Source organism: Elephantulus edwardii, unplaced genomic scaffold, assembly GCF_000299155.1.
Source record: "Elephantulus edwardii isolate Elephantulus edwardi_28Jun2011 unplaced genomic scaffold, EleEdw1.0 scaffold00039, whole genome shotgun sequence".
Classification (NCBI taxonomy): domain Eukaryota; kingdom Metazoa; phylum Chordata; class Mammalia; order Macroscelidea; family Macroscelididae; genus Elephantulus; species Elephantulus edwardii.
The window spans coordinates 13,571,235-13,584,264 of record NW_006399789.1 but is presented as its reverse complement, the minus strand read 5'-3'; the positions used below and the strand labels follow the sequence as shown (position 1 = coordinate 13,584,264).

At 39.0% G+C, this 13,030-nt stretch overlaps 1 protein-coding gene across 1 annotated transcript; it reads left to right on the top strand.

Moving 5' to 3' along the window:
* Positions 1-816: 816 nt before the first annotated feature.
* TAAR6 (trace amine associated receptor 6) lies at positions 817-6,906 on the top strand. Its single transcript, XM_006885020.1, has 2 exons — positions 817-856; positions 5,846-6,906. The coding sequence occupies exons 1-2, from the start codon at positions 817-819 to the stop codon at positions 6,904-6,906; spliced, it is 1,101 nt and encodes a 366-aa protein (XP_006885082.1).
* The last annotated feature ends 6,124 nt before the right edge of the window (positions 6,907-13,030 follow it).

The following is a 13,030-nucleotide window of genomic DNA, read 5'->3' as shown; positions in this document are numbered from 1 at the left end:
AGTCAGGAAATCAAAAAGCGTATCGTGATGGGAAAGTCTGCTGTTAGGGACCTCTCTAAAGTACTCAGGAACAACGGTGTCTCTCTGGAGACGAAGGTGCACCTGATACAGGCCAGGGTCTTTGCAATCGCTTGTTATGCATCAGAGAGTTGGACGATGACTAGGAAGGACAGAAGGAGAGCAGATGCTTTTGAGCTGTGATGCTGGAGAAGAGTACTGAATGTACCATGGACTGCCAGGAAAACAAATTAAAGGCATTCATTCCCCTTGAGAAAAGGAACTAGGCAAGGATGCCCAGGATGCCCACTATCACCTCTCCTATTCAAAATTGTACTGGAAATCTTAGTGATAGCAATAAGGCAGGAGAAGGAAATAAGAGGTATCCAAATTGGCAAAGAGGAGGTAAAATTATCTCTACATGCAGACCATATGATAGTATACTTAGAAAACCCTAAAGACTCGGTAAGAAAACTACTGGATATAATTGACTAATTCAGCAAAGTGGTAGAATACAAGATCAACATACAAACATCAATAAGATTTCTCTACAGTGACAAAGAGAGTACATAGCTGAAGGTATGAAAAACAATACCCTTCACAATAGCTAAATACAAGATTAAATACCTGGGAGTAAATCTAGTCAGAAGCACAAAGGATCTACTAAAAGAATATTATAAAATATTACTACAAGAAATGAAAAAAGACCTGGAGAATTGGAAGAATATTCCTTTCTCATGGATAGGAAGACCGAATATTGTGGCAATTTACATGTTCAATGAAACCCCAATAAAAATACCAATTCCATTCTTCAACAAGATGGAAAAGTCAATCTCCAATTTCATTTGGAATGGAAAGAGTCCCCAGATAAGCAAAGCACTCCTTAAAAAGAGAAACAAGGTAGTAGGCATCTCACTTCCTGATTTTAAATCCTACTACTGCTGTGGTGGTAAAGATAGCATGGTACTGGTACAATGACAGACACATAGATCAATGGAATAGAATTGAGAACCCAGAAATCCACCCATCTACCTGTGGTCAACTGATTTTTGACAAGAAGATGAAATCAGTTAAGTGGGGAAACGACAGCCTTTTTAACAAATGGTGTTGGCAAAATTGGGAAACTATTTGTAGAAAACTCAAGCAAGATCCACATCTCACACCATACACAAAAACTGACTTAAAGTGGACCAAGGACTTAGTACTAAAACCAAGGACTATAAATTTAGTTAGAGAGAAGCTTGGAAGAGCTCTAGAAGTCTTAATCTACAATATAAACAGTCTTCTAAGCATCCTGAAAGACCTACCAGGAGATGATAAAATAGATGAATGGGGTCTTCTAAGAATCAAATCCCTATGAACATCCCAAAACTTCTCAAAAAACATAAAAAAGGAAAGCCACAGACTGGGAAAAAAATCTTTGGTAAATGACATGTCTGATAAGAGACTTATATCTAAAATTTATAGAATATTTGAGCACCATAACCCTATAAAGGTAAACCCAATTGCAAAATGGGCACAGGATATAAACAGACACTTCACCAAAGAAGACATTCAGATGGCCAAAAACACATGAAGAAATGTTCAAAATTCCTAGCTCTAAAAGAGATGCAAATCAAAACAACTATGAAGTGTTATCCCAGTAATGATAGCAAAATTTAACAACCTCAAACAACAAGCTCTAGTGAGGTTGCAGAAAAAATGGAACCCTTATTCACTGTTGGTGATAGTGTAAAATGGTGCAACCACAATGGAAGCCAGTATGGTGCTTTCTCAAGAAGTTGGAAATAGAAATAACATTTGACCCAATTATTCCACTATTGGGAATATACCCTAAAGAAACCAGAACTGCCACCCAAGCAGATATATGCTCATCTGTGTTTATTGTGTCCTTGTTCACAATAGCAAAATGATGGAAACAACCAAAGTGCCCATCAACAAATAGATAGAGAAACTGTGGTATATGCACATAATGGAATACTATGCTGCGTTGAAATGCAAGGAATTCATGAAATATTATACAAAATGGGTTACCCTGTAGGACTTTATGCTGAGTGAGATATCTTAATCACAAAAGGAAAAATACTGAATAGTGCCACTGTTGTAAAGTGGGACTGATATTGTGGTTTGGGGGGAAACCAAGAGGGAAAAAATAATGTATGGAAACAGATGAAGGGAAGAACTGTTAAGAGGAATATATAATTAGGTATTATTGGACAAGGGTCCAGAATGAAAGCTGCATAATGGAGTGGATTTGGGGCAAGGACTGTATAACAATGAAAGATTTTTTTTTAATTTTTCAAAGAGATAAGCAAACTGGCGGGGGAGTCGGGAGGACAGAGAGAGAGTTGGGCAGGGTGGAAAGTGTTCAGCAATGAATGAATGGAAATCGAAAGTCTCTGTAAACTTTCATTAAAATAAATTAAAAAAATGTTCAATGTGGAAAAAAAATTAGCTTTCCTATCCTCTGTGTTAACCCTCCATTGGTGATATAGTCTACAGTTGCCTGAACTGCATACACATGGTCTTGCAAATGATCAACAGCTGTGGAACCAATATAAGAGAGTGCTTGCCACACTGTGAAAGATGGTGCTGGAGAGAGGGAGAAGAGACTAGACAATATGGTGAAGAGACTGTGATACTTCTGTGAAGAGACTGTGGCAGGGTATAAACAGAAGAATCCTAGAGATGGAGCCCCAGTTAAAGATTTTTACTTGCTGGATGATTGACTTGTAGTTGCTCTGAGATAAAGTTTACTGATGACTGAGGAAATCAGAAGTTTATTTGTGCTGCTGAACTTAACCTAGACTTTCATTTGTTGACTGAACTAACTGAGGAATTTTCTTGCTGTTAATCTGGCTTGAGACTACTGGAATAAATTTGGTCTTGGATTGTATGATTCTCTTTGCCTCCCCCAATCCCCAACCTATTTCCTTAGTATACCCACAACTCTGAGTAAAACCAATGAGTGAAGTTGCCACAAACATTGGACCCAATGATTGGAAGAAATAGGTGTACTAGCATGTGGAGTGTCATGTCTAACCATGTAGACATAAATAGAGAACTACCAGAAATACAAGCTTGGATTAGAGGAGGGGACTAGGGACATCATAGTTAATGTTAGAATGCACAGAGTACCAGAGGAATTTATATGTCTCATTGATTATGCAAAGGCATTATATCAGGAAACAGGTGTCAAAAGAGACAAAAAAAATTGCGTAGTTTAAAATTAGGAAAGAAATGTGACAAGGATGTGTCCTATCTCCTTACCTTTTCAATGTATATGCAGGACAAATCCTTTGGGAGATTGGAGGAAAGTTCATTAACGACCTGTGTTATGCACATGACACAATCTTGCTCATGGAAACTGAGTAGGACCTGAAGCATTTGCTGCAAAATGTGAAGGACGGCAGTCTTCAGTATGGATTGAAATTCAACATCAAGAAGACAGTTTTTCACCACTGAGCTAATTGGTAGCCCATGACAGAGTGAGAAGAGATTGAGGTTAACAATTTCATCATGCAGTGACTTCACAATCAACACTCTTGTCACCTATAATCAGGAAATCAAAAGACAAACTGCACTGGGAAAATCTACTGTCAGGTGTTGCAAACCAGATGCAGAAAGAAAGTAGGGATATGAGGAAATAAATTCTGAAAAAGAGGGAAGCCTGGCCTGAGGCAGAGGTCTTCTCACAGCACTGTGAAAAGGCCCCTTTCTTAGTCTCCCTATGGTTTTTGATTAGTTTAAGCCAATCATCCTAAAAAAGTTCAATCTCCAAAGACTATTTTCCTTGTACTTAATGTTGCCAACATAACAATGGTTAAGTTTAATCTTTAAACTAAGACCAAAGTTCAAACAAGGCATACCTTTAGTGGGAGTCTAGACAGAATTCTCTGTTTGCAGAGGGCATTCAGTATCTCCTCTGGAGAGGGGGGGGGCTGGGCTGAAGTCTCTGCAGAGAGTGCTTAGTCCTGTCTAGGCTTTGATCTCAGCTGTGGCCTGACTAACACTATGCCGGGGAATCCACAGTCAGGGACCTCTCCAGAGTACTGAGAAGCAATGATATCAGTCTACAGACTAAAGTGTGTCTGATCCAGGCCATGGTCTTCTCATCAGAGAGCTGGAAAATGACAAAGACAGAAGAATCCATGACTTTGAATTGTTTTGCCCTCTAGTTCCTTGCTGGCTGCAGTTCCTTGTTCACAGATATGCACCCTGTGTATTGCATATATTTTTGCCTTTTTAAAAACTTCATGCAAATATATTCATAAGAATTTAATATATACAGATTAGATAGATGAATGAGTGAAGGACAGGTGGATTTATGGATCTCTTAGGAAATTTCGCAGAAATTTTCTGATAATGGAAACACTGTTGGTGACTAATCTGAAAGAGAGCTTTCTAAAGTTTCAGTATGAGAGGGTCAAATGTTACTGTTAAGTTCTGCACGTTGTCTGTACATGCAGAAGTTTTTTTAAAATTAATTTTAATGACAGTTTACAGAGACTTAGAGTTTCCAGTCATTTATTGTTGCACTTTTCTCCCTATCCACCCCTTCCCCCCCCAATTTACTCTTCTCCTTGAAAACAAAGAAAAACTCATTGTTATGCAGTCCCTCCCCCCAAGTCTACTCCACTAAGCAGCCTTCACTCTGGACTTCTGCAATGACAAGAATACCCATTCATATATCCCTTTTAAACAGTTATCTCCCTCATCTGTTTCAAGGCAATACACATCATTCCTCCCCTCCTTTTCTGCCTTCCCTCAACCCTAAGTTCTTTTTTTTTTCTTTTGAGTTTCCAATTGAGTTTCCATTATTCTTTGTTATAAATGGCATGTGTTGAATTTGAGCATGTCTGTTTTTTCTGTAGTTCAACAGGAAATCACAAAAGTTAATATTGTTATTCATAATGTGGGGGATTGTATGAGTTAGTTTTGCAATGAGTAAGTGTTCATCCTCACTACAGACTTAATTCTTGATGCATCGTTTTAAAAAATGTATTTCAAGACAGAGTTTATAAAGGTTTGTTGTCAGTGAGTGACCCTGTCGTATCATTTTTCTTATAACACCCCTAGGGATTTTAATATAGAGGCTATTCTACACTAGACATTATAGTTCTGCAGATTATTAAATTGGAGTCTCCAGTCGCTGTTTACACCTAACACGTGGGTATTTTTAACATGGGATTTGTTGTGTGTCCTGGGGGCTTTTGTGATTAACTTAAGGGCTTTGCATGAAGTGAGAATAATAAAAAGGAGCATGCAATAACAAATCATACAACACCTCCCTAACTTTACTAAGAGGATTATCAACGACATCAAGGCCAGGTAATAAGAGATGTTTAAAGAATCGGATGTCAAGAAACCTCTGCAGCATTAGAAAATTTGCAAATTCTTCTCTTGTGGTTAAATTATTCCCAATTATATTCTGAAGCACAAAAATAAAGCCCACTGCTATCAAGGCAATTCCCATGCATAGTGTTTCTATCAGATAGAGTAGAACCAGGTTTCAGGGCTTCCAAGACTGTAAATCTTTACAGACTTCCTGCCAGAGGCTGCTGAGTTTAAAGAGCTGATATCTGGATTAGCGACTAAGTGTTTTAGCCACTATAAGGCCAAGGCTCCTTCAAGTATAAGACTAGTAATAATAATTATACTAACATTATCAAGCATTTGAATGGAATTTCTAGTAATTTTGTATGACCAGAGCTTAGAATTTAAAATGAAAGTGTAACAGATCACCAGAGATAATATTTGTGGCAATTGCAGCTGGATATTCATATCAATGTATCTCTTCTCTTCCTTCAGGAAATAGAAAGCTGCTCTACTTGGTGCGATTTACAAGGCAGAATGTCTCCCAGTGTAAACAGCAGTTTCCTGAGCAGCAGCGCGCCCCCAGTGCAGCTCTGCTATGAGAACGTGAGCGGATCCTGTGTCAAATCTCCTTACTCGCCTGCGCCCCGCGTGATGCTGTACCTGGTATTCGGCTTAGGGGCTGCACTGGCCACATTTGGAAATCTCCTGGTGATGATTTCAGTCCTGCATTTCAAGCAGCTGCACTCTCCCACCAATTTCCTGGTCGCCTCCCTGGCCTGCACTGACTTTCTGGTGGGGGTGACAGTGATGCCCTTCAGCATGGTCAGAGCAGTGGAGAGCTGCTGGTACTTTGGGGAGACCTTTTGTACTTTTCACACGTGCTGTGATGTGGCGTTTTGCTACTCTTCTCTCTTCCACTTGTGCTTCATCTCCATCGACAGGTTCATTGCTTTTATTGACCCTCTGGTCTACCCTACCAAGTTCACGGTGTCTGTGTCAGGATTCTGCATCAGCATCTCCTGGATCCTGCCCATCGTCTATAGCGGAGCCGTGTTCTCCACAGGAGCCAATGATGATGGGCTGGAGGAATTATCTAGTGCCTTAAACTGCGTGGGTGGTTGTCAGGTAGTGATAAACCAAAACTGGGTGTTGGTAGACTTTCTGTTGTTTTTCATGCCTACTCTAGTTATGATCATTCTTTATAGTAAGATTTTCCTTGTGGCTAGAAAACAAGCCCAAAAGATTGAGACTACTAGTAGCAAAACCCAATCTTCATCTGGAACTTACAAAGCCAGAGTTACCAAAAGAGAGAGAAAAGCAGCTAAGACCCTGGGGATCACTGTGGTGGCCTTTCTGATTTCGTGGTTACCGTATATGATCGACTCATTTTTTGATACTTTTTTTGGTTTAATGACACCTCCCTATGTGAATGAAATATTATACTGGTTTGCTTATTACAACTCTGCTGTAAACCCTTTGATCTATGCTTTATTTTACCCTTGGTTTAGGAATGCAATCAGAATTATTATAACTGGCCAAATATACAAAGAGAGTTCCTCCACCACAAATTTATTTTCTAAAGAGAGTTAAAGTTGTAACAGTGAGATATCCAGACCTGTTGGAGACATGAGATACAGTTCCTGAATGTTGCTGTTCTTATTATATGCCCTTAAATTGGAGCCAACTCATAATTTACCCTCTTTAGGTTTTTAGAAATTATAAACTACATGGTAGTAGATGGCCTATCCTTCTTTCTAGGAGCAGATACTCATCAATAGTACATACTGAATTTAGGAAGAGGAATCTTGCATCATTTGCAATAATATAGGTTTTATGGCCTCAATTCTTTTATATAGTCAGCATCATTAATTAATTGCTGTAGTGATATTTACTAAATACTGTGGATTGGGCTCACAGATTCTCCTTTCCTCCCTCTTTGCCTCTTTCATGCTTTGTCAGGTGTTATTTTCTGCTTCTTGATTTGCTTTCATTCTTTATCCATTCTGTCCCTTTCAAAGAGTTCCTGGTTTCACATTCCCTGTGTGGTTCTTGCAGTCATTGTCTTTCTCCAGATAGGATTTACCTTGTTTTAGTTTTCAAGGGCATGTGTTCTTTTCATAAACCCTAGCAGTTGCCTGCACCATACCTTTCCGTCCTTTTTAACCCAGTAAAGGGCTCGTATTTTATGTTCTTGTTGGATACAATAAAGTTGATTACAGTTCATAAAGACCCTAGGAACAGCAGATCTGAACCCATTCCTATCCTGTGCCATCCTCATCATCTCTGACACACTTGAGCCCATTGCTGCACGAATTGTGTCAGTTCATCTCATTTCCAAGTCTGATGTTATTCTCCAAGGAAAAGTCTCTCTTAGCAAGATGTCTAAAGTATGTGAGATGGAACTTTTTTAGTCTTTATCCCCAAGAAGCACTCCAGCTGCACCTTCTCCAACTATTCTTTCTACAGTACCTGGGATAATTGGTACTCTTCTCCAAAACCAGAGTTCAAAGACACCAATTCTTCTTCTGTCATCCTTATCCATTGCCCAGCCCTTATATGCAGAGTAAGTGATTTAAAATGCCATGATCTGGAAAAGGCACACCTTATCCTCAAACTTCTGTCATTGATCCTCAATAATTTGGAGAGGTCCCTGACTGCAGACTTTCCCAGTGCAATACATCTCCTGATCTCCTGACTGTTGGTACCAAGTATATTGGTCACGAATCCAAGTAAGATGAAGTTGGTAACACTATCAATCTTCTCTCCATCTACCATGATGTTGCTTGCCTATTGGTCTAGTGATGAGCACTTTTGTGTGCTTAATGTTGAGATGCAATTCATACTGAAGGCTATAGCTTAATAATAAACAGGAGTAGAAGGCATACATTCTTCAGTAGTGACTTTCTCATTCCATGTTATTTACCAGTCATGATGTAAGACAAGGTTCTGTCTTTTTTTTTTTTAACAAACTAACAGATTTTCTATATCATTTCTAAAGTTTGTGGCAAAGTACCCAAAATTTACATAATGTTGATAATAAAAGTAATAAGGTATTTTAAAACCTGCAAATTAAAATAGCAAAGTAGATCAAAGTGACAAGAGAAATTCAATAGTTATATAGAAAATCCTTTGTGGGCAGTGAGTTTGTGTTAAGGAGGAAGAAATACTCAAAATAAGGTGAGAATATTTGTACAACCTGAGGCATGTAAACAATGTCACTAAATTTGTACATGTCAGATAGATGAATTTGGGTAATTTTTTTTCTGTGTATATTTTCAGCAACAATTAACAAATCCTTCAGGTTTCCAAGGCTGAGAATCTTTATGAGAGGATATTGTCTACCTTCCTTGTACACAATGGTGTATTCAAACTACATATTTTTTAAAAGATAAAATTTTATATGTAACACAGTGTGTCTGAATGTGTGTGGAATTAACTTTATAATTTATATATTCCTTTATAATTTAAACATTTTATGATAAATTTGTAATGTAAAATAAATATTATTCTTCAACATGTCTTTGAAATTAGGTTTAAACTGCTCAACTTGTTTCCTTGAATGATTAGATACTGTAGAACTCCAAACCATGGCAATCTCATATGCAGCGCAGTATAATCTACGTGGTTTTTAAGGCCTGAATTTTCAGAATTAAATTGCCAGGTTTTTATACTGAAGCACTCTGGGTGGATTTGAAGTTCTAACTTTTCTCTTAGGGAGCTCTGGTGGCCTGCAAGAAGCTGTGCTGCAATTCTGAAGGCATGCAGTTCAAGGTTACCAGCTGCTGCATGGAGGAAAGATGGACAATCTCCTCTCATGCAATTAAATGCCTTTGAAAACTCATCAGAGTGTCAGCTATGTGTCCAACTCGACAGTACAAAACAACAACCTTTCACTTAGCATCTAAATATTTTGTTCTTTGTTCCACCCAGGAACTCTATTAAGGTTATACATCTAATCCTTTTCAAGTCTTTGTACACTATGTCCTTTCTGGGTGGGTGCTCTTTCCATTTTTTTTTATAATCAACCACTCAGAAATACTGGTAATAGTCACCATCTTGGAAAAGTTTTCCATAAACTCTAGGATAAATGAATAATATTTGGTAGACTAGGGAGGACAGAAGGAGAGTTGATGCTTTTGAACTGTGGTGCTGGAGAAGAGTACTGAATGTACCATGGACTGCCAGGAAAACAAACAGATTCATCTTGGAGAGGATTAAACCAAGCTACTCCTTGGAGGCAAGGATTCTGGGGCTTCATCTGACATACTTTGGACATGTTGCCAGGAGGGACGGGTCCTTGGAGAGGGACATCATGCTTGGAAGGGTGGAGGGACAGCACAGGAGGGGAAAGACCCTCTATGAGATGGATTGATTCAGTGACTGGGGTAATCGGGATGGATGTGTCAGAGACAGTGCGGTTGGCACAGGATAGAGCCAGGTTTAGGGCTGTTGTGCATAGGGTCGCTATGAGTCGTAAACGACTCGACGGCACATAGCAACAACAACAACAACATATTTCTTCCAGTGTATTCTTTGTATGGTATTGTAGCACCCAACACTTCAGTCTATAATTATTTGCTCAAATATTCGTCTGTTCCACTGGAGTTGAGGGAGCAGAAGAAATATTATAGATAGGATTCCATGTACACAAAGATTTAATTAAAAGAAACGAATTGAATAGGAAGAAGAAAAAAGAATGACTGTCTTTTCCCAGAAGACAAGAATTTCTCTAAGACAAGAAATTGAATTAATAGCTTATTTGAGAGGTGAAGAAAACAATTGAATGAACAGAGAAAGTGATACAGGGAAGGAGAAGCAGCTAATATAAAGTTCCAGTATAAGAGGTATTTGTAATTTAATTGTATAAGAACAATTGGCATCATTCAGGGCAGAACACATACCTTAGAGTCATCCTGGAATGCCTGGGTAATGAAAATATATAACAGGCTCAGCTACAAATTCAAGTCCATGAATTGATGCCTCAGAAGCAAGGCCTGCTCAGATACATCCCCCAGGACCAGCCACTTAACACTGTGGAGGACAATTCTCTGATGCACATGGATTTGCCGCAAGTCAGGGCTAATTCAATGACACCTATTTTCTAGTCATCCTATTTGAACTGGCAAGGCACCAACTTCTGCCACTCATTAGGCACATGCCACATTTAACTAATAGTAAGAAAGCAGACATTAGAATGAAAGCAAAGATCACAGGCAAGACAATCCACATGAAGGCAGCTGGAAGTTAAACTAGCGTGCATTCAGCAGTTAGACTACATGATGTCAGAGCAGGAGTGTGCACTTAATAAACAATATCAATATTGCTAGATAAAGACTGTGTCAACACAAAGGAAATAGTAAACCAAAAGAAAAACAAAATTCAGAAAAAAAAATTTGGTAAAGTCTGGAGAATGACCAATGTCAGAAATTAATCTAATGTCACGGAGGAATTTCAAGTCATAGGAAGCTATCAGGTTTCTAAGCCTATAAAGCATTAAATGATGAAACTGCCCATTCATATCCATCACCTCCACCCTACCAGCTGTGTCTGCAGCTGGTAGATTCAAACCACGGACCTTTTATTTCATAGTCCAACTTGTTAAGCACTATGCCATCAGGGCTCCAATTCTATATATTACTATTACATCAGGTTTTCTATGCACTATTCCTCCAGACCTGTCTTTCCCACTTTGCTTCAGTTTTGTATTGAATTAGAAAATTTCATGGAACTTGAACTATTTGATAGTAATTCTACTCGTGTCCAGGGGTATTTTAGAAACTGAAAAAATAAAATCTTTTTTTCTCTTCTCTTGAGAAAAGAGGCGCAAAGAATTGATTTAATAAAATTTGCTTTAGTAATGTATTCTTCATCAATTTTAGGGCTGTTGTACATAGGGTCGCTATGAGTTGCAAGTGACTCGACAGCACATAACAACAACAACACCACAAGAGTAGAAACTAATCTTTTTACGCAGGAGTAGAAAGGCTACCTCTACCGATAAAAGTCAATCTGATTCTTATGGAGCTCGTCAGATGAAGTCCATGCATAAACTTACCTTTTGTGGTTTTTTTTTTTATTTCTAAAAATATATTTGCAATGAATAGTTTTGAATTTGCAAAATTCAATCCAGCTTCACTTCTCTCACCAAGACCATTAAAAACATAGTCTCATTGATTGGTTAGAAATATTTATTATTTGTATCTCACAAAAGACTTGTATTCCTTTAGTCAGAATGAAGGTTTACAATCTGATTTAAAATGGGAAAAATATTTGATTGGCTAGTTTACTAAAGAAAGTACACGAATGACCAATAATAATGTGAAATATGATTAACAAGTATTTTAATATGTTGTTGTTAAACGAATGACTTGAACACTTGCATAACTTTCTTCTTTTCTCCAAGTTCATAGGGTTACCAGAGGCAAGCTATTCCGGAAGTGGATGCCACTCCTGCTTCCAAGCTTGTTTTAATCGGGGAGCTCCACCAAACACTGTCTGCCATGGGTGACCAATATCTCATAAAACCCACTCACAACAGGCTAGCCTTCAGCCTGAAGGTGAAGCCAAGCATTTCAGCATTTAAAAATTGCTCCACGTCTGCATGCTGGTGGACTGTTAGCCAGAGACACCCAGTTCATTCGACATGTCCCATTTGATGCCACCCACTTGGGACAAAAAGAAAGGCATAAGAGCACACTGAATGTTCCATACCTGTTCCTGCTTGAGATGCAAGAGGCCATCACAACTTCCAGCATAAAACCGACTCACAAGACACTAGCCCTTTTAGAGAAGTAAAATTGAAATATTAAATCAAATTAAAACATGACATATCACTGTATGTCAATCACAAAAACCCCCTCAAAATCCAACCATCAAAAAGCCAAACTCCACCACCACTAAAAACCCCACATGCAAACAAATCAAAACCAAATACGCACCAAAATAACTCCCACTGTCATAACTTCATGGCAATCTTGAGTGAGAGTGAGCCATCTAGTCAATTTTGACTTACGGCAAACATCTCTGAGTTTCTGAGGTTTTTGAGAATGGACTTCCTCAACTTATTCCTTTAGAGTGACTAGTGGAATCAAACAACAAATATTTGGTTAGCAGTTCAACTCCAACTGCCAAGTGTTGTACCCTCATGTCATTTGCAACTCATAGTGACCCTGTGTACAATAGCCCTGAACTCTGCTCTATCTTGAGCCTACTTCACTGTCTCTGATACACCTACACCCATTACCCCAGTTACTGAGACAACCTGTCTCATCCAGTGTCTCCCTTTCTTGCACTCTCCCTCCACCCTTCTAGGCATAAGGTCTCTCTCCAAGGCCTGGTCCTTCCTTGCAACATGACAAAGTATGCCAGATGGAGCTTCAAAATCCTTGCTTCCAAGGGGTAGCCTGATTTAACCCTCTCCAGGGTGAGCCTGTATATTCTCCTAGCAGTCCATGGTTGTTGTTGTTGTTCTTATGTGCTGTCGAGTTGCTTGAGACTCATAGTGACCCTGTGTACAACAGTCCTAAACCCTGCTGTATCCTGTGCCAATTTCACTGCCTCTGACACATCCATCCCGATTACCCCAGTCACCGAATCAATCCACCTCATAGAGGGTCTTCCTCTCCTGCGCTGTCCCTCCACTTTGCCCAGCATGATGTCCCTCTCCAAAGACCTGTCTCTCCTTACAACATGTCCAAAGTATGTCAGACGGAGC